This window comes from Clupea harengus, chromosome 19, assembly GCF_900700415.2.
Source record: "Clupea harengus chromosome 19, Ch_v2.0.2, whole genome shotgun sequence".
Taxonomy (NCBI): domain Eukaryota; kingdom Metazoa; phylum Chordata; class Actinopteri; order Clupeiformes; family Clupeidae; genus Clupea; species Clupea harengus.
The window spans coordinates 24,737,496-24,759,113 of record NC_045170.1 but is presented as its reverse complement, the minus strand read 5'-3'; the positions used below and the strand labels follow the sequence as shown (position 1 = coordinate 24,759,113).

General features: G+C 48.0%; 2 protein-coding genes across 2 annotated transcripts in view; one reads left to right on the top strand and one right to left on the bottom strand.

Annotated features, from left to right (window-relative positions):
• hibadha (3-hydroxyisobutyrate dehydrogenase a) overlaps positions 1–16,449 on the bottom strand; it is a 79,430-nt gene extending 62,981 nt beyond the window's left edge. The window contains exons 1-2 of the mRNA XM_031586760.2: positions 16,311–16,449; positions 15,447–15,607 (exon numbers count right to left, since the gene is read on the bottom strand). Of these exons, the coding sequence (XP_031442620.1) occupies positions 15,447–15,607; positions 16,311–16,443 (294 nt within the window). The 5' untranslated portion in view covers positions 16,444–16,449. The remainder of the gene's footprint in view (positions 1–15,446; positions 15,608–16,310) is intronic.
• Positions 16,450–16,880: 431 nt separating this feature from the next.
• LOC105907703 (sororin) lies at positions 16,881–21,112 on the top strand. Its single transcript, XM_031586188.1, has 5 exons — positions 16,881–17,000; positions 17,383–17,453; positions 18,102–18,146; positions 18,740–19,375; positions 20,689–21,112. Exons 1-5 carry the CDS (start codon positions 16,997–16,999, stop codon positions 20,767–20,769), a joined length of 837 nt encoding a protein of 278 aa, XP_031442048.1. The 5' UTR covers positions 16,881–16,996; the 3' UTR covers positions 20,770–21,112.
• Positions 21,113–21,618: the final 506 nt, after the last annotated feature.

Genomic DNA, 21,618 nt, shown 5'->3' with positions numbered 1-21,618 from the left:
ACTATAAATAGTCTGCTCCCTGGCAGTTCACCTTTTTCCACTCCCTGCCAGTACTCCACCGTATCCTGAAGTGTGCGTATTCCAGTTAACCACACAGAATAAAGATCAAGCTAACAAAAAAGGAAATAAAACTACTGGTGTTACATCCAACCTGCCTTCTCTCTTGCATCATTCTCTCACTCCACTCCTTGCCGTTCGGGTCTTCTGACCGAGACTCTGTCTGCTCACCCAACATTCACTCCCCCGAACCACATCACCCTACAGTTCCTTCAATGGTCCTTCGAGCCGGAGACTGAGTGAGTGATACCATGGCAGGCAACGGTAAGGAGTCAAGAGACTTGGACCTGGAAGAGAAGGCTTCCCAAGCTGGAACCAGTAGTGAGGTGACGGTAACCAGGCCTGAGCGTGAGAGGCGTCCACCGGACCGCTATGGCTTCTCGGATCCTGGAGGAATCTCCAGTAAGAAGCCCAAAAGCCTCCCTCATCACAGCCAAGCAGGCGAACTGCCTCCACCCCCAGATGCTGCTGATGTCCAGGCGTTGGAGGAAGGAGAGGTCACCCACGACTACGGCCAGCCTGAATCAGCAGTGGGAGAGCAACCAGTTCTACAGCCCGCTCTACAGCCCGCTCTACAGCCTGCTCTGCAGCCAGCTCTACAGCCCGCTCTACAGCCAGCTCTACAGCCAGCTCTACAGCCGCTCTACAGCCCGCTCTACAGCCCGCTCTACAGCCAGCTCTACAGCCCGCTCCACACCCAGCTTTACAGTCGGCGCCAGCTCCACCCCATCTGGGAGAGGTGAGACCCAGCAGGTCTAGAGGCAAGCGCGAGCCAGTACCAAGGTCCTTCTCTTCTAGCTACACTTATGCCAGTGGGAGTTCCCGAAGCTCACGCAGGAGCCAGCAGGTCGAGCTCACCCCTCTACAGGCGGCCATGATTGGGGAGAGGAGAAAACTTGGAGAACTGCAGGAGATACAGAATCAGATTCAGGAGGAACAAGCAATAGATGAACGGGCACAAGAACTGGATAGGCAAGCACAAGAAGCTTTAAAGGAGCGAGAGAGGATGACCCGGTCTCTTACTCTACAGCGACGGCTGCGGAAAGTCCAAAGAGAATTGGAAGAGGCTCGATTAATAACATCCTTCACAGGAGATGTAGGAATGACCACAGAACATCCACCCGCTCTGCCGGCTATGTCCAGTGTGAATGACCCACCTCAAGTGCTGGCTCCTTTCTCCATGAGAACCAGAGTTCTATCTTCAGCCGAACCTCTTGACCTGTTCTCCGAGCAGCAGGCTCCCTCTGCGGATCCTCAAATATCTGCCTCCTATCCAGTTCCTGTGAGTCAAGGATCCCCTTCTCTGTTCCAACACTTACCTCCAGCTGTGAGTCTACCCGTAGACGCTGTGAGTCAGGCTGCGACTTCTTATCCCACCACAGAGGGTCACCCAGTAGTTCAACCTTCCAGTCCAGAGCATGCAGCTCCCTCACCTCCTTCTTTTCACCATATAGCGCTGACCGCACCTCGTCCGGCCAGGAGTAAAAGGCCTTCAGATCCAGTTCGTGAGAAACCTGCACCTCTTTCCTTGCCTAACCCCACTGAGAGGGTATCAGAGGGCGCTAGTATCATGGAGCTATTAGTGGCGACTGCCTTTGGCGTCCCGAAGCCAAGATTGCCTTATTTTGAGAGCGGAAAGGAAAGTGACTTTGTTCTGCTTAACATGGCGTTGGAGAATCTGTTAGATATCCACGCTCACCTTTCTGAACAGTACAAGTTCCAGGTCCTTATGGATCATTTGAGGCTACCAAGTGCATACAAACTAGCGAAGTCTTATATGCACGCCTCAACTCCCTACACATCTGCTCTTGCTGCCCTTAAGGCAAAGTATGGCCAGCCACGGCAGTTGGTCCAAAGCGAAATCGCTAGCATCCTTCATTCACCACCTGTCAGACTTGGTGACAGCAACGCATTCCAGGACTTTGCTCTTTCTGTGCATTCATTGATTGGCATGCTGCGGTCAGTGGAAGGTGCAGACGGAAGTGAGTTGCGATGTGGCTCTCACGTAGACAGGCTACTTGCCAAGCTTCCCATTCAAAACCGAGACAGTTTTATTGAGCACTGTCTGCTTCGTGGCATCCTAAGAGAGGGTTCAGAACAAACATATACCTTGGAGGACTTTTCGGCATGGCTCCAGGTTAAAGCCCGGGCCAAGAGTATTGCCCAACAAGCCTCGGGACTTACACCAATGGAGAGACGAGAGCCAGTCCAGAAGAACCTGGGGAGAAGGGCTGCGCCGACTACGATGTACCTGAGCAACACAGCCACTGTGGAGAGCCAGCCTGATGTCCAACAGAGCTGTGGAAGGGGGACGATCATCCATGGGAAACCCAAGTTCCAACCTTTTTGTCCATACTGTAACAACAAGGAACACTTCCTGGGAACTTGCCCGAAAGTTAAGGAGTTCAGCCCATCACAACTAAGAACATGGATAGAGAAGAATGATCGTTGCTACAGATGTGCCCGCTGTCATAAGCCAGATAACTGCACCCTCAAAAAGCCTTGCAACATCTGCAAAGAGTTGCATCTCACCATCCTGCATAACATCGTACCTCAACCATCCACAGGCCCCCATGGCTCAGAGAAATCAGCTACGGGGAACACCCTCAATCTGCTCGTCCGTGCACCTTGCCCTGCCGACACTCTGTACGTAGATCAGCCAAACAGATCTCCCCGTGTGATGTTGAAGGTAGTCCCAGTTTTCTTAATCAATGGCCGGCAGAGGCTGAGGACATATGCCATACTTGACGATGGTTCAGAAAGAACGATCATCCTAACCTCGGCAGTGTCCCAGCTGAAACTAGAAGGACCGGAAGAGATCCTGAATCTCAGAACGGTGCGTCATGAAGTGATTCCCATAAGTGGTGAGACAATCTCCTGTTCGATCTCCCCAGTGAACCAGAAGAAGAGAAAATTCCTTATAGCCAATGCCTTTAGTGCCCCTGTCCTCAACTTGGCTGAGCACTCCTGTCCGGCCTCTGACCTGCAGAGGGAGTATTCTCACTTGCGAGGCCTACCCTTACCAGACTTTGTCCACGCCCGGCCACTGATCCTGATAGGCTCAGATCATTGCCATTTGTTGGTGCCCAAAGAGCCTGTCCACATTGGCCCTTATGGGGGACCCATCGCCGTCCATACTGCCCTGGGTTGGGCTGTTCAGGGCCCAGCCAATGCCTTACCTCGACCTCCGACTTCTGGTGTACAAGCCTTGTTTACACTCTGCAATACTGTCTCCTGCCCAGCTACTGCCGAGTTGATGGAGAATGTGGAGAGACTGTGGAGACTAGATTCCTTTCCACACCGTAAGGAGAAGGACGTAACCCGGTCTAAGCAAGATCATTATTGCCTGGAGCTGCTTGAGACGAAAACTGCAGTGACAGAAGCAGGGGGAGTGTCTCGGTATGCTACCCCATTGCTCAGGCACCCAACAGTCCACAGTTAATCTCTTCAACCCATAACTTGTTGCCATGGCTGCCAGGAACTGAACGCAGGTTGAAGAAGGACCCTGAGCTCGTTGAGATCTGCAACCAGGAGATCCAGAAACTGGTTGAGATGGAGTATGTGAAGGAGGTGGATCCCAAAGATGATCAGCCAGGTTCAGAATCTTGGTATGTTCCACATCACATCGTCAAACAAGCAAGTGGGAAACATCGACTGGTGTTCAACTGCTCTTTCCAGCTTCATGGCCTGAACCTAAATCGCAGCCTTCTTCCGGGTCCAACTCTGGGTCCCTCTCTTCTTGGCGTGCTCCTCCGTTTCCGTGAGCATAGCGTAGCCATCAGTGGCGACATAAAATCCATGTTCCACCAAGTTCATTTACTTCCTGCTGACAGGCCACTGCTCAGATTCCTCTGGCGAGCTATGGCTCAAGCTACACACCCAAAGACCTATGAGTGGCAGGTGTTACCTTTCGGTACAACTTGTAGTCCTTGTTGCGCCATTTACGCCCTGCAGCGTCAAGCAAAAGAGCACCCAGAGAGTGATAATGAAGTGATGATGTCAGTGTTGAGGGCGTTCTATGTTGACAATTGCCTGCAAAGCTTCCCTTCTTCAGCCACAGCCAAAACACTTTTGGACAAACTTCGTGCTACACTGTCTCACGGGGGATTTGAAATTCGCCAATGGGCGAGTAATGACTCCAGTGTTGTCAAACACCTCCCTCCAGAGGCAAGATCTGTTAGCACTGACTTGTGGCTCTCTCAAGAGGGCATTGACCCCCAGGAGTCCACCTTAGGCTTGCGCTGGAGCTGCCTTCCGGATAGCCTGGGATACAAACACCGTGTGACACCCATTAAGATTCCCACGCTCCGCCTAATCTATCGCACTCTTGCCAGTCAATATGACCCCTTAGGGTATATCTTGCCTTATACGACCAGGGCCAAAGTGCTGGTTCAAGACTTATGGAAAACCAAACAAGGCTGGGATGACCCCATCACTCCATCTGAACTGGTTGATCGATGGCTGAAGTGGGAACAGGAACTGGATGACCTCTCAAGCATCAGACTGCCTCGCTGCTATGTGCCCGCTTGTGCTGACCAGTCAGGTGTATACCGAGAGCTGCATGTCTTCTGTGATGCCTCGGAAAGGGCCTATGGCACCGTGGTCTATTTACGTGTCCATGACAGCCAAAATCATGTTCATGTGGCATTCGTCATGGCCCGCTCTAGAGTGTCACCAAAGAGACAGTTGTCAATGCCTCGACTTGAACTGAGCGCTGCCTTGTTAGGGGCGCAGTTGGCCACCACCTTGAAGTCTGAACTTACCTTGTCATTGGCCCGAACCATCCTTTGGAGTGACTCCACAACAGTATTGACCTGGTTGAAGTCTGAGTCGTGCCACTATAAGGTCTTTGTTGGCACTCGTATCGCAGAGATCCAAGAACTCACAGACTCAGATGACTGGAGATATGTGGACAGTCCAAACAACCCAGCTGATGCCCTGACCCGAGGCAAGACACTGGGTGACCTAGCTCAACCTAACTGCTGGACGGACGGACCTTCCTTCCTTCAACACCCTGAGACTTGCTGGCCTGTTGCTCCGGGTGTCTTCCACACCTCATCACTCGCAAACAGCACTGAATTAAGGAAAGCTGCTACATGCCTGAGTGTTTCTGCTGCCACCGGTATATGGCCGAATGCCTCTCAGCATCAAAGCTGGAGTGACCTCATCACTGCCACTGAGCAAACATTGAGCCAATCCGATGAAGTGGCCAAAGGTGCAGCAGCGGAAACCTTCCTTTTGCAACAAGCCCAGGAGTCCTGCTACCCTGAAGAACTTGACGCTCTCCGTAAAGGAAAGCCTCTCTCTAGGCAAAGTCGTCTACTCCAACTCTCACCTGAACTGGATCCAGATGTTGGGCTGATGAGGGTAGGAGGAAGACTCCGTAGATCTCCGGACCTGGACCCAGACATCATCCACCCAATCATTCTGGACCCAAAGCATCCCACTACGCAGCTCATCATTAAGCAATATGACGAGTCCCTGCTGCATCCGGGCCCAGAGAGGGTCTTTGGAGAGTTGAGACGCAAGTACTGGATCGTGGGAGGAAGACCAGCCATCCGTAAACATCAGCACGGTTGCAGGGAGTGTCAGAGGTGGAAATCTTCTCCTAAAGTGCCCAAGATGGCTGATCTGCCCCCGGCAAGGCTGCGTCTCTTCAAACCACCATTCTGGTCCACCGGTGTAGACTGTTTCGGACCATTTATCATTCACCATGGCCGTAGAACAGAAAAGCGATGGGGAATTATCTTCAAATGCTTAACCACTCGTTGCTTGCATCTGGATTTGCTTGGAATGATGGATGTTGATGCCTTTCTCCTAGCACTCCGTCGTTTCATCTCCCGTCGTGGCAAGCCCTTCGAGATCTGGGCAGACAGGGGAACAAACTTCCGCGCTGGGGACAGGGAGTTGAATCAGTGTTTCCAGGCCATGGAACCCAAGCTTCAGGAACACTTGGCCAATCAGCAGATTTCATTTAACTTCAATCCGCCAGGTTCTCCACACTTTGGAGGAGTCTGGGAGCGCGAAATCAGATCCGTCAAGAACGCCCTAAGAGTGATTCTCGGGAATCAGACCACTTCGGAAGCTGTCCTTCACACTGTCCTGATTGAGGTAGAAGGCATTATGAATTCAAAACCTTTAGGCTATCTTTCATCTGCTGCCAGTGATCCTGATCCTGTCACTCCCAATTTGCTCCTGATGGGGCGGCGGGACGCCTCCCTGCCACAAGCCATATTTGCCAACAGCAAGCTCCTTGGGCGAAGGAAGTGGCGTCATAGCCAGATGTTGGCCGACCATTTCTGGACACGGTTCATTCGTGACTATTTGCCTAACCTACAACCCAGAGGAAAGTGGCTGAGGGAAGTCCAGAATCTGGAAGTAGGGAAGACTGTTCTGATCCTTGACCCACAACTGCCTCGGGCCTCTTGGCCAACAGGTCGAGTTACAGCTGTCACGGCCGGTAGAGATGGACGCGTTCGGTCAGTTGACGTCCAAGTCGGCTGTCGAACTTACACCAGACCCGTGTCTCGTCTGATGGTGCTTCCGGAGTTGGCAGAAGAGTGAGTCTTCCTTCCAGGAGGAATTGATCCCAATTCCGGGGCGGCTGTGAAAAGACTCCCTGGAACCTGGGCTTTTTTCTGTTAATTTATTTATAAATGTCTGGTGAATCTGCTGGACTCAATCGAACTTCACCTGCTGGCTAAGGGGGCGGAGACTATAAATAGTCTGCTCCCCTGGCAGTTCACCTTTTTCCACTCCCTGCCAGTACTCCACCGTATCCTGAAGTGTGCGTATTCCAGTTAACCACACAGAATAAAGATCAAGCTAACAAAAAAGGAAATAAAACTACTGGTGTTACATCCAACCTGCCTTCTCTCTTGCATCATTCTCTCACTCCACTCCTTGCCGTTCGGGTCTTCTGACCGAGACTCTGTCTGCTCACCCAACATTCACTCCCCCCGAACCACATCACCCTACAGTTCCTTCAATGGTCCTTCGAGCCGGAGACTGAGTGAGTGATACCATGGCAGGCAACGGTAAGGAGTCAAGAGACTTGGACCTGGAAGAGAAGGCTTCCCAAGCTGGAACCAGTAGTGAGGTGACGGTAACCAGGCCTGAGCGTGAGAGGCGTCCACCGGACCGCTATGGCTTCTCGGATCCTGGAGGAATCTCCAGTAAGAAGCCCAAAAGCCTCCCTCATCACAGCCAAGCAGGCGAACTGCCTCCACCCCCAGATGCTGCTGATGTCCAGGCGTTGGAGGAAGGAGAGGTCACCCACGACTACGGCCAGCCTGAATCAGCAGTGGGAGAGCAACCAGTTCTACAGCCCGCTCTACAGCCCGCTCTACAGCCTGCTCTGCAGCCAGCTCTACAGCCCGCTCTACAGCCAGCTCTACAGCCAGCTCTACAGCCCGCTCTACAGCCCGCTCTACAGCCCGCTCTACAGCCAGCTCTACAGCCCGCTCCACACCCAGCTTTACAGTCGGCGCCAGCTCCACCCCATCTGGGAGAGGTGAGACCCAGCAGGTCTAGAGGCAAGCGCGAGCCAGTACCAAGGTCCTTCTCTTCTAGCTACACTTATGCCAGTGGGAGTTCCCGAAGCTCACGCAGGAGCCAGCAGGTCGAGCTCACCCCTCTACAGGCGGCCATGATTGGGGAGAGGAGAAAACTTGGAGAACTGCAGGAGATACAGATCAGATTCAGAGGAACAAGCATAGATGAACGGGCACAAGAACTGGATAGGCAAGCACAAGAAGCTTTAAAGGAGCGAGAGAGGATGACCCGGTCTCTTACTCTACAGCGACGGCTGCGGAAAGTCCAAAGAGAATTGGAAGAGGCTCGATTAATAACATCCTTCACAGGAGATGTAGGAATGACCACAGAACATCCACCCGCTCTGCCGGCTATGTCCAGTGTGAATGACCCACCTCAAGTGCTGGCTCCTTTCTCCATGAGAACCAGAGTTCTATCTTCAGCCGAACCTCTTGACCTGTTCTCCGAGCAGCAGGCTCCCTCTGCGGATCCTCAAATATCTGCCTCCTATCCAGTTCCTGTGAGTCAAGATCCCCTTCTCTGTTCCAACACTTACCTCCAGCTGTGAGTCTACCCGTAGACGCTGTGAGTCAGGCTGCGACTTCTTATCCCACCACAGAGGGTCACCCAGTAGTTCAACCTTCCAGTCCAGAGCATGCAGCTCCCTCACCTCCTTCTTTTCACCATATAGCGCTGACCGCACCTCGTCCGGCCAGGAGTAAAAGGCCTTCAGATCCAGTTCGTGAGAAACCTGCACCTCTTTCCTTGCCTAACCCCACTGAGAGGGTATCAGAGGGCGCTAGTATCATGGAGCTATTAGTGGCGACTGCCTTTGGCGTCCCGAAGCCAAGATTGCCTTATTTTGAGAGCGGAAAGGAAAGTGACTTTGTTCTGCTTAACATGGCGTTGGAGAATCTGTTAGATATCCACGCTCACCTTTCTGAACAGTACAAGTTCCAGGTCCTTATGGATCATTTGAGGCTACCAAGTGCATACAAACTAGCGAAGTCTTATATGCACGCCTCAACTCCCTACACATCTGCTCTTGCTGCCCTTAAGGCAAAGTATGGCCAGCCACGGCAGTTGGTCCAAAGCGAAATCGCTAGCATCCTTCATTCACCACCTGTCAGACTTGGTGACAGCAACGCATTCCAGGACTTTGCTCTTTCTGTGCATTCATTGATTGGCATGCTGCGGTCAGTGGAAGGTGCAGACGGAAGTGAGTTGCGATGTGGCTCTCACGTAGTACCAAGCTTCCCATTCAAAACCGAGACAGTTTTATTGAGCACTGTCTGCTTCGTGGCATCCTAAGAGAGGGTTCAGAACAAACATATACCTTGGAGGACTTTTCGGCATGGCTCCAGGTTAAAGCCCGGGCCAAGAGTATTGCCCAACAAGCCTCGGGACTTACACCAATGGAGAGACGAGAGCCAGTCCAGAAGAACCTGGGGAGAAGGGCTGCGCCGACTACGATGTACCTGAGCAACACAGCCACTGTGGAGAGCCAGCCTGATGTCCAACAGAGCTGTGGAAGGGGGACGATCATCCATGGGAAACCCAAGTTCCAACCTTTTTGTCCATACTGTAACAACAAGGAACACTTCCTGGGAACTTGCCCGAAAGTTAAGGAGTTCAGCCCATCACAACTAAGAACATGGATAGAGAAGAATGATCGTTGCTACAGATGTGCCCGCTGTCATAAGCCAGATAACTGCACCCTCAAAAAGCCTTGCAACATCTGCAAAGAGTTGCATCTCACCATCCTGCATAACATCGTACCTCAACCATCCACAGGCCCCCATGGCTCAGAGAAATCAGCTACGGGGAACACCCTCAATCTGCTCGTCCGTGCACCTTGCCCTGCCGACACTCTGTACGTAGATCAGCCAAACAGATCTCCCCGTGTGATGTTGAAGGTAGTCCCAGTTTTCTTAATCAATGGCCGGCAGAGGCTGAGGACATATGCCATACTTGACGATGGTTCAGAAAGAACGATCATCCTAACCTCGGCAGTGTCCCAGCTGAAACTAGAAGGACCGGAAGAGATCCTGAATCTCAGAACGGTGCGTCATGAAGTGATTCCATAAGTGGTGAGACAATCTCCTGTTCGATCTCCCCAGTGAACCAGAAGAAGAGAAAATTCCTTATAGCCAATGCCTTTAGTGCCCCTGTCCTCAACTTGGCTGAGCACTCCTGTCCGGCCTCTGACCTGCAGAGGGAGTATTCTCACTTGCGAGGCCTACCCTTACCAGACTTTGTCCACGCCCGGCCACTGATCCTGATAGGCTCAGATCATTGCCATTTGTTGGTGCCCAAAGAGCCTGTCCACATTGGCCCTTATGGGGGACCCATCGCCGTCCATACTGCCCTGGGTTGGGCTGTTCAGGGCCCAGCCAATGCCTTACCTCGACCTCCGACTTCTGGTGTACAAGCCTTGTTTACACTCTGCAATACTGTCTCCTGCCCAGCTACTGCCGAGTTGATGGAGAATGTGGAGAGACTGTGGAGACTAGATTCCTTTCCACACCGTAAGGAGAAGGACGTAACCCGGTCTAAGCAAGATCATTATTGCCTGGAGCTGCTTGAGACGAAAACTGCAGTGACAGAAGCAGGGGGAGTGTCTCGGTATGCTACCCCATTGCTCAGGGCACCCAACAGTCCACAGTTAATCTCTTCAACCCATAACTTGTTGCCATGGCTGCGAGGAACTGAACGCAGGTTGAAGAAGGACCCTGAGCTCGTTGAGATCTGCAACCAGGAGATCCAGAAACTGGTTGAGATGGAGTATGTGAAGGAGGTGGATCCCAAAGATGATCAGCCAGGTTCAGAATCTTGGTATGTTCCACATCACATCGTCAAACAAGCAAGTGGGAAACATCGACTGGTGTTCAACTGCTCTTTCCAGCTTCATGGCCTGAACCTAAATCGCAGCCTTCTTCCGGGTCCAACTCTGGGTCCCTCTCTTCTTGGCGTGCTCCTCCGTTTCCGTGAGCATAGCGTAGCCATCAGTGGCGACATAAAATCCATGTTCCACCAAGTTCATTTACTTCCTGCTGACAGGCCACTGCTCAGATTCCTCTGGCGAGCTATGGCTCAAGCTACACACCCAAAGACCTATGAGTGGCAGGTGTTACCTTTCGGTACAACTTGTAGTCCTTGTTGCGCCATTTACGCCCTGCAGCGTCAAGCAAAAGAGCACCCAGAGAGTGATAATGAAGTGATGATGTCAGTGTTGAGGGCGTTCTATGTTGACAATTGCCTGCAAAGCTTCCCTTCTTCAGCCACAGCCAAAACACTTTTGGACAAACTTCGTGCTACACTGTCTCACGGGGGATTTGAAATTCGCCAATGGGCGAGTAATGACTCCAGTGTTGTCAAACACCTCCCTCCAGAGGCAAGATCTGTTAGCACTGACTTGTGGCTCTCTCAAGAGGGCATTGACCCCCAGGAGTCCACCTTAGGCTTGCGCTGGAGCTGCCTTCCGGATAGCCTGGGATACAAACACCGTGTGACACCCATTAAGATTCCCACGCTCCGCCTAATCTATCGCACTCTTGCCAGTCAATATGACCCCTTAGGGTATATCTTGCCTTATACGACCAGGGCCAAAGTGCTGGTTCAAGACTTATGGAAAACCAAACAAGGCTGGGATGACCCCATCACTCCATCTGAACTGGTTGATCGATGGCTGAAGTGGGAACAGGAACTGGCTGACCTCTCAAGCATCAGACTGCCTCGCTGCTATGTGCCCGCTTGTGCTGACCAGTCAGGTGTATACAGAGAGCTGCATGTCTTCTGTGATGCCTCGGAAAGGGCCTATGGCACCGTGGTCTATTTACGTGTCCATGACAGCCAAAATCATGTTCATGTGGCATTCGTCATGGCCCGCTCTAGAGTGTCACCAAAGAGACAGTTGTCAATGCCTCGACTTGAACTGAGCGCTGCCTTGTTAGGGGCGCAGTTGGCCACCACCTTGAAGTCTGAACTTACCTTGTCATTGGCCCGAACCATCCTTTGGAGTGACTCCACAACAGTATTGACCTGGTTGAAGTCTGAGTCGTGCCACTATAAGGTCTTTGTTGGCACTCGTATCGCAGAGATCCAAGAACTCACAGACTCAGATGACTGGAGATATGTGGACAGTCCAAACAACCCAGCTGATGCCCTGACCCGAGGCAAGACACTGGGTGACCTAGCTCAACCTAACTGCTGGACGGACGGACCTTCCTTCCTTCAACACCCTGAGACTTGCTGGCCTGTTGCTCCGGGTGTCTTCCACACCTCATCACTCGCAAACAGCACTGAATTAAAGGAAAGCTGCTACATGCCTGAGTGTTTCTGCTGCCACCGGTATATGGCCGAATGCCTCTCAGCATCAAAGCTGGAGTGACCTCATCACTGCCACTGAGCAAACATTGAGCCAATCCGATGAAGTGGCCAAAGGTGCAGCAGCGGAAACCTTCCTTTTGCAACAAGCCCAGGAGTCCTGCTACCCTGAAGAACTTGACGCTCTCCGTAAAGGAAAGCCTCTCTCTAGGCAAAGTCGTCTACTCCAACTCTCAACCAGATGTTGGGCTGATGAGGGTAGGAGGAGACTCCGTAGATCTCCGGACCTGGACCCAGACATCATCCACCCAATCATTCTGGACCCAAAGCATCCCACTACGCAGCTCATCATTAAGCAATATGACGAGTCCCTGCTGCATCCGGGCCCAGAGAGGGTCTTTGGAGAGTTGAGACGCAAGTACTGGATCGTGGGAGGAAGACCAGCCATCCGTAAACATCAGCACGGTTGCAGGGAGTGTCAGAGGTGGAAATCTTCTCCTAAAGTGCCCAAGATGGCTGATCTGCCCCCGGCAAGGCTGCGTCTCTTCAAACCACCATTCTGGTCCACCGGTGTAGACTGTTTCGGACCATTTATCATTCACCATGGCCGTAGAACAGAAAAGCGATGGGGAATTATCTTCAAATGCTTAACCACTCGTTGCTTATCTGGATTTGCTTGGAATGATGGATGTTGATGCCTTTCTCCTAGCACTCCGTCGTTTCATCTCCCGTCGTGGCAAGCCCTTCGAGATCTGGGCAGACAGGGGAACAAACTTCCGCGCTGGGGACAGGGAGTTGAATCAGTGTTTCCAGGCCATGGAACCCAAGCTTCAGGAACACTTGGCCAATCAGCAGATTTCATTTAACTTCAATCCGCCAGGTTCTCCACACTTTGGAGGAGTCTGGGAGCGCGAAATCAGATCCGTCAAGAACGCCCTAAGAGTGATTCTCGGGAATCAGACCACTTCGGAAGCTGTCCTTCACACTGTCCTGATTGAGGTAGAAGGCATTATGAATTCAAAACCTTTAGGCTATCTTTCATCTGCTGCCAGTGATCCTGATCCTGTCACTCCCAATTTGCTCCTGATGGGGCGGCGGGACGCCTCCCTGCCACAAGCCATCTTTGCCAACAGCAAGCTCCTTGGGCGAAGGAAGTGGCGTCATAGCCAGATGTTGGCCGACCATTTCTGGACACGGTTCATTCGTGACTATTTGCCTAACCTACAACCCAGAGGAAAGTGGCTGAGGGAAGTCCAGAATCTGGAAGTAGGGAAGACTGTTCTGATCCTTGACCCACAACTGCCTCGGGCCTCTTGGCCAACAGGTCGAGTTACAGCTGTCACGGCCGGTAGAGATGGACGCGTTCGGTCAGTTGACGTCCAAGTCGGCTGTCGAACTTACACCAGACCCGTGTCTCGTCTGATGGTGCTTCCGGAGTTGGCAGAAGAGTGAGTCTTCCTTCCAGGAGGAATTGATCCCAATTCCGGGGCGGCTGTGAAAAGACTCCCTGGAACCTGGGCTTTTTTCTGTTAATTTATTTATAAATGTCTGGTGAATCTGCTGGACTCAATCGAACTTCACCTGCTGGCTAAGGGGGCGGAGACTATAAATAGTCTGCTCCCCTGGCAGTTCACCTTTTTCCACTCCCTGCCAGTACTCCACCGTATCCTGAAGTGTGCGTATTCCAGTTAACAATAAAGATCAAGCTAACAAAAAAGGAAATAAAACTACTGGTGTTACATCCAACCTGCCTTCTCTCTTGCATCATTCTCTCACTCCACTCCTTGCCGTTCGGGTCTTCTGACCGAGACTCTGTCTGCTCACCCAACATTCACTCCCCCCGAACCACATCACCCTACAGTTCCTTCAATCTCAGATAACAGGACAGGCATGAAAATGGCCGATTCCCTGGTGAGTTTACTGACCAGTGAACTCTGGACCCAGCTGAGATGAAATCCAGTATCAAACAAACATTTGAGCCAAAACATCATGCTCTAGCTATTGCTCTTCAAAATGCTGGCAAAACCTGCAATGAGGTAGCCAAAACCCTTAACAAGAGTGGGCAATGAGCTGAGAAGTGGACACAGTACAGTCCAATTCAATTCAATTCACAGCACCAGTACAGTCATTATTTGACCCGTAAAACTGGGGTATAGGACACACAAGAGATGTAGAACACCACATCTCACACAGCTGGGGGAAATATGTTTGCTTTTGCCAAGTGTCCAATCTAGCTCTCCCTGCTCCCAATGCCCAGAGCAGTGCTAACAGCATGGTGTGACATGTGGCACAGAGCTGCTCATGGTGCCCCAGGGAACAATACTTAATGCACTTTCACATGCGGCTCCTCAGAAGGTTGCAAAAAGTTCTATAGATTTGAATGGGCCACCCCAATGTTCAAAGGTCTGATATTTCTTTATAATGACAGCTGCACAAAAGGAATGACCACTGCCACTGGCAACGGGTTTTGTGCTTCTAATTCAATTCACATCTTTTGTATCATTCCGCAAGTAGTCCTTCCCCTAAATGCAACAGGAATTCATTGTAAAGTCAGCAAGTAATAGGTTGCTATGTAACACCTGAAACTTTAAAGTTCTATTTGTGTGAAGAACTATTTTTTCTCAGTGGAAGTCACAAAGCAACAACGAAATCATTAAAAAGGGGATCAGGCCCTGATGATGAACAAGATGATGAACAGTTACTCATCCGCTCTTCCTCCTTAGACCTGAGGGACTAATCCCAGGATAGCTCAAGAAACTAGAGAAAATGACTATTTCTACAGCCATTAGTTCACCTCTCTCTTCTTCCGGTCTATTTCTACAGCCATTAGTTCACCTCTCTCTTCTTCCGGTCTATTTCTACAGCCATTAGTTCACCTCTCTCTTCCGGTCTATTTCTACAGCCATTAGTTTACCTCTCTCTTCTTCCGGTCTATTTCTACAGCCATTAGTTTACCTCTCTCTTCTTCCGGTCTGGTCTGGAAGAACTAACAGTCATTTCCAACAGTTTTTTTTTTTACATCTTAAGGTTCACCTTTAAGATATATCCCTCCTGATTAAAACCTTCCTTCATTTTCTGAGGGTAAGGATTATTTTGTCATTTGACAAATACATCAGATCAGTCATACATCAGACATGTGCAGCTCTGGCAAACAGCTAATGGCTATAGCTTAGTTTTGCACCCTAGAACTGAGGATTCAGTGTGAAGCTTTCAGTGCCAAATTTGTTTACTGGGTGTTTACTGGGTGTTTACCCCCCTCCCCCGGCTGATGCGAATGTGCATGCAAATCCATCACTCTCCCCAGGTCTGTGTTGGACCTGGAAAACTCTGCTCCAGAATCCTGTGCCTTCGTTTAATTAACACAAGGCATTATTTCACTATTTTAATGATTTTAAGACTAAATTCCATCCCTTTAGTTTTAATGCGTTTGTCTCAATGCCCTCCAAAGATTCTAGAGCGCTGTATAATCTCAAGTGTTACACACGTATTGCACAGGACAACAAAACCACATATAAAAGTATGCATGTTACCTGAGCACCCAGGTCATGCAGCTCTTTGCAGGATTCAGGGAAGTTATCCGTAGCAATGACAGGATATCCATGCCGTATCAGATTTTTGGCCATTGGCGTTCCCATGTTCCCTAACCCAATAAAGCCCACCGGAGTCTTGGAGGCCATGGACCTGGATAAATCTGCTTACACACACACACACACACACACACACACACACACACACACACACACACACACACAAACACACACACACACACACACACACACACACACATAAACATCAGAAGTGAGAAAAATCCATGACTTACAAAACATAAGGCTGGGGCATTTTCTTCAACCAACTAATTTGACAGTATGTTTGAACTAACAGTAGAGCAGTCACCCTGTGATTTAGTGAAAGGAATCATAATGATAAGTCTTACAAGTATGATAGCTCAGTTATAACACACCAAACATGTCACGGAAGTGTCACGAAAGGCAAAAATGCCGTTGGCACACACCACAAGAAGTTTTCTGCACAATGAGCACCACTTATATGTGACTAATTCTGATAGCCCCGTCTGCTGCTGTAGCCCTTGAAGTATTTGGCACTGGCTTACGATTGTGTAAGTGTACAGTGACTGGCTTGAAACATTTGACTGGTTTGTTACAATTGTCGTTGCTGTCCTAACCTTTGAGCAGCGACTAGAGAGTAGAGCAATGCAGGTGGTTGACCGACCACAAATATTAGGCTCCAGTCTACTATTAACTAACTGTCGTTCTTGCTAACTAGATGACCTAAAGGCTAACAGGTAGACCCGTTTGTTTAGTTGTAAATGTACACGGCATTTCATGACACACATATTCTCCTAGCCATGATAATGGATTCATTAGATACATTACCGAGTGACAAGTGGGCATATTTACTGCACCGCCGCAATGAATTCCAAGATCCTCTCAACAAGGCAGCCATGCTTGTTTCCTTGACCCCAGTGCTGGTCACTGGTGCTGCTCCAAGACTGCAAAAAACCTTCATTTGACTTCCGTTCGCATAGAACTCTGGGGGAAAGTTGCAACCAAAAACAACATGTCAAGTTAAAAGTCTGTCGCAGTGTCTGAGAAACCTCAAAATAAATGTTAATACTATGAATAGTTAACTAACAAGTCAATTTACATAGCGATCATTTTGCCCAATAACTGTCTAATTCATTCTTCAGCCAGACAGAAATTCTAAAAGCAACTTGAATGATGCAGAGGTGCCAGAGTGTCTAAAGCAGAGGTCATTTCTCAATGAATCTTAATGTCTCAAAATATTTTTTGTTACAGGGAGAGGTGTGAATATACAAGATCGTTAAAATGACGCCCATAATTTAAGAACAAAATCTGTGGCTTGAGGGGAGGTAACCAAATGCAGCTTTATAAATGAAGACTATAAAATAAAGTTATGGGACATATGGGACCTGCTAGGGACAAGATACACCAGCAATGAACTAAATGTTGCGAGACTTTTATTTGATTGATGAAATCCACCGGAAGTTGTACATTGTGGCTCGTTTCTCTCTTGTGTTTCAAAGAGGAAAGCGGGAAACATGAGTAAGGCTTGGTTTATTAATTCATATTAGCAATATCTTCGAAATAATCGAGACGTGCTTATTAATTTATGTATTGATTTTTACTTTTAACTATTAACTAATACTGGCGAAGATATTGCAAAATCCCATACAGGTTGCTCTCTTAAGTTGTTGTTGTTTTAGCTAACTAGGCTAAGTTACGTACTCTCTAATTTAGCTAGTGCAAGTGCCAAAGAGTGCTATTATTCAGTTTACTCGTAGGGGTAGCCAGAAAACGCAACTTGACATTTAATGTAACTTAAATTGATTTCATGGTTGATTACAGTCATCGTGATACAAGACAGTTGGTCAGATTGTTTAGCCTTGTAGCTAATTAACGTACAGCTCTATCCCTCTGTTTATAGAGCCCGAAGATGGTACCCCTCCTCGCAGGCGGTCGGCGAGGCTTTCTGGACCAGAGGAGAAACCTGTCGCGGTGAGTTGAGTTCAAGACTTTGGTTCAGGCTGAGTACCTTGGGTAGTAGTTAGATAGAAATGACCGAAATGTGTATCACTACTTTAGAGAACTTATTCGGTGCTTGGATTGTCATGGATTGATCATCCTTTTAGGATTAGGGTATCAGTAGGTGTAACGTTAGTAAACAATCAATTGTTTGTCGTTAACGTTAAAGTAACACTATGCAACAATTTGACACTTTTTGAGGTATGGTTTTGTAGGCAACTAGTTTTGGTACCACCCTCAAATTAATTTTGATAGCATATGGTCATGTGAAGGACAGATAAACACCTGTGTCTTTCCCACTAGCCATCCTGGATATGCACTATATAGTTCTGTGTTTCCGGGGCTGGAACACCTTGCAAAAATGGAAGAAAGGCTTTCATAGCAAGACATTGCCAGCTATACTGCCAAAAGACACCAGTTAGTGTGTTGGCAAGCTTCTCAGTGTCACTTGGCTGTTGGTGGTGTTTGCAAGGTTTTTGCATGCCTTTAAGGTAGTTAGCTTGCTAGTTTTGGAACAGAACTCCTTATTGCTTCTTTAATTCAAACATTAAACTAACTTTGCTAAATTCGAGACATTTGTACTTAAAACTGACTAATTGCCAGTTTTCTTGTTTTCCTCAGAGACATACGTTCACCGTGAGGAAGATTGTGCCACGAAAAACACAGGTTTGTAAATGTGTAGATTTAAGACGATAGAATGTGTGTGTACATTTGTGAATTACGTGAATTTCCAGTGCCTGGCATTAGAATATGTGTCCCATGTTCATTAGCTTGTCCAAACATTGTAGATGGTCTGTCTTTATTGGCATGCAAAGCCTGCTAACATATTCTAATGCCACACTGTAATATCTGTATAATATCTGTATACACCCCACTCCCTGTGAACATGTTCTCCCTATGTGTATTGTTTTTCTACTGTGATTTGTGTATGTATGTTTGTGAGTTAAGTTAAGTGTATAAGCTACTGGATGACCTAAATTTCCTTCGGGATTAATAAAGTATCCATCTATCTATCTATCTATCTAACCATTGTAAATGGTAACCATTGTGAGCATGTTTCTTGATAAGTGCTATATAAATAAAAGTATTATTAAATCTTACTGCCAAAATCTCTAGAGATGGTTATTACATGGAGCATAATTCTGTGAGCCACATATCCACATTGCTATGACAAAATAGCCGCTGGGTAAATGTACCTACCATGAAGACGCATGTATTTTATGCTTTGTAATGACAGACATCTTTTTTTATTCATATAGACCTCAGAGGTTAACAAGGAGAATGTCGAGAGGCTGTCCAATGTGCCTGAGAAGAGGCCTAAAGTGTCCACACCAAAACCAGTGGTATCTACACCAAAACCTGTGGTGTCTACACCAAAACCTGTGGTGTCTACACCAAAACCTGTGGTGTCTACACCAAAATCTGTGATATCTACACCAAAACCTGTGGTATCTACACCAATACCTGTAGATGCCCCACCTCCAAGGCCCACCATCCTGTCACCTATCCTGGCCCCCCAGAGCCTGTCCCCTCCCCCCTCGGCCCCAGAGAAGGACCAGGATGAGGTGTGGAGCCAGAAGGTGCGGCGCTCCTACAGCCGCCTGAGCGGAGACGCGTCGTTCAGCAGCCCCGGTCAGCAGAGCCCCGGCTCATCGGTGGCGTCGCGACGGGAGACACTGTTTGGGTTCGAGAAGATGCAGACTCCTAAGGTGATGCGGTCTATGTGTCTGTCAGCCACAGCCCCCCAGGCCTCCTCCTCGCTGTGTGGAGTGGTGTCCTTAAACCTGTCGGAGGCAGAGGACAGCGTGAATCACTCCGTAGAACCGGACTACAACATCCCAGGTGTGGTTATAGCAAAGAAGCAGTCCAGGAAGAAGAGAGTGCAGCCAATGAAAGTAGGTTGTTTTTCTTTTCATTTCATTTCAAGTATTTCTTACTGCATCTTCCTGGAGATTAGATCTGCAGTGTATGTGTATCCCTCTTCTCTCTCTTTCTCCTTTCTCTGGCAATGATGTCACGCAGCAGGGGCAGTGTGTACTAAGTGCTCCATTAACCGTCCAATCATTTTTATTGCCATTTTTTTAATTGTATAGTTTTTCCAGGACGTTATATTTCATATCGTTTGTTAGAATGGATGTGTGTTGGAGTTTGCAGGGTGGTTGCTGAGCAGGAGAGATGTATGCATATATCTTTGGGCTAATATAATGACTAATCTCACTTGGAATGAAAGATTGGTTGGAGACATTTTTAGAGGGGCCAACAGTAGTAGGTGTTCACCTGACATGATTATATTACCATCTGATGGCCATTATTTGTGTTGACCACTGAATGGGTTAGTCACCTTCATTATGTCTCCATTCATATGTTGAGACTTTTCCCCAACCTACAGAGGACACAATACATAGGGTTAAATAGACCTACTGTATGTCTGTGGATTTACACAACCTACAGAGGACACAATAAATAGGGTTAAATAGACCTACTGTATGTCTGTGGATTTACGCAACCAAACTCAGCATGAACAATATTTCTAGCAAACAGAAAAGATGGCCCAATGCTTTGTTGTTTTGCACAGGACCGTATTTCTTGCTTTCTGAATCTATAACGAGTGGACGACAGAGAGGTTAAACTGATTGTCATTATTATGTGACACTGCCAGAGTACACGCTACTAATACTGCTGCTGATGACAGAGCTTCCTTCATATTAATATGCAAAATCTTTTGTCATTTAAACAAATGTATTCTGATTTCAGATTCCAAATGAACTGTTTGTATGCATCCTAAACTAAGACATTGACCTGTAAATCTACATGCAATCAGAACAAATGTACACTATGCATACAAACTATGCATTAGTACTCACTACTGAAGTTACCATAGGCTTAAATGTAAACGTGTGGTTCATGTAAGAGTTACATAGCTATGATACCAGTTTATTCCTAAATGCCAAGAAATGCTTGAGTCCGTTACATGGAGAGCCCCTGATACAGCTAATCTATTTTATTATTGATTGATGAGCTCAATATATTGTTACTCAAAATTATCTAAAATGTTTTTTTTTTTTTTTTTACCAAAACATTGATTAAGTTGTGCTTAAACTGCATGAATGAAAATTCTCTTTCTGAATGCGTAACACAGCACAAAATCTGCTAATTTCAGTGTCTACAATTTACCTTTTTGTTCCTTTGTTTTCCCTCTCCCAACTAGACGTCTGAACTGGATGACCTCGCCGCCCAGATGAACGCAGAGTTTGCTGAGGCAGAAGACTTCATGTTGGTGGTTGAATAGGTGGCGTTTTCACATGAGTTCATGTATTTTGTGTCTTGGCAAACCCATCAGTGATTAAGGTAAAGATAACCTAAACAACATGGCTGCACTTCAACTTAGTCCAAACCTTGACACCTCCGCCCCCAATGATGTACAGGAACACTCTCATGTGTGTGACTAGTTGCTTCTTTTTGTAGTTACTCTGTATTATATATGTGCACCTTTTCATGTTTGTTTAAGCTTATGCTGCAGTATTGTCTGTATTCCAACTATCACTGTGTTTGGAGGATGTAATTTAAAATGGTATATTATGTCTGAATTTAGTGAAGTTTGTCTGCATCAATAAACATCTTTCTTTGTTCAACACTGTTGTAAAATGTAATTTCTAGTATTTCGTTTTCTTTTTAAATAAAAAAAGTAGGGTAATTGATTGTATCACAGACAGGTGTGTGTGTGTGTGTGTGTGTGTGTGTGTGTGTGTGTGTGTGTGTGTGTGTGTGTGTGTGTGTTTGTCCTTCCTAGGTATACCATACATACAAGTACAAATCCAAGGAGTAACTGGCATCTACACAGGAAGCGAAATAAGTTGTAGAGGTTCCAATAGAGTGGATCTTAATAAGGCCACTTTGCAACCCTGACACTTCGCATATCATAGACCTGATGGACACCGAATGTGTGTTGCACTGAAACTTATGATGTTGTTACAGTGCATTATTTTGTCATTATTTCTTTTTGCAACCTTTGGGTGTATACAGTTCTGGTAGGTTCTACATGGTTGAGTATTTCAGTGCATATGGTCAAAAGCTAAATTCTGGGTCCAAACCTAACCTACCCCTCATAGACTAATCAAAGCAATGTGGCCTAAAGCAT

Excerpts from the sequence above, each read along its gene's own strand:
- LOC105907703 (XM_031586188.1), top strand. Across the intron at positions 18,147-18,739 it reads TTGTGCCACGAAAAACACAG|ACCTCAGAGGTTAACAAGGA; the intron begins GTTTGTAAATGT and ends TTATTCATATAG. Across the intron at positions 19,376-20,688 it reads AGAGAGTGCAGCCAATGAAA|ACGTCTGAACTGGATGACCT; the intron begins GTAGGTTGTTTT and ends TCTCCCAACTAG.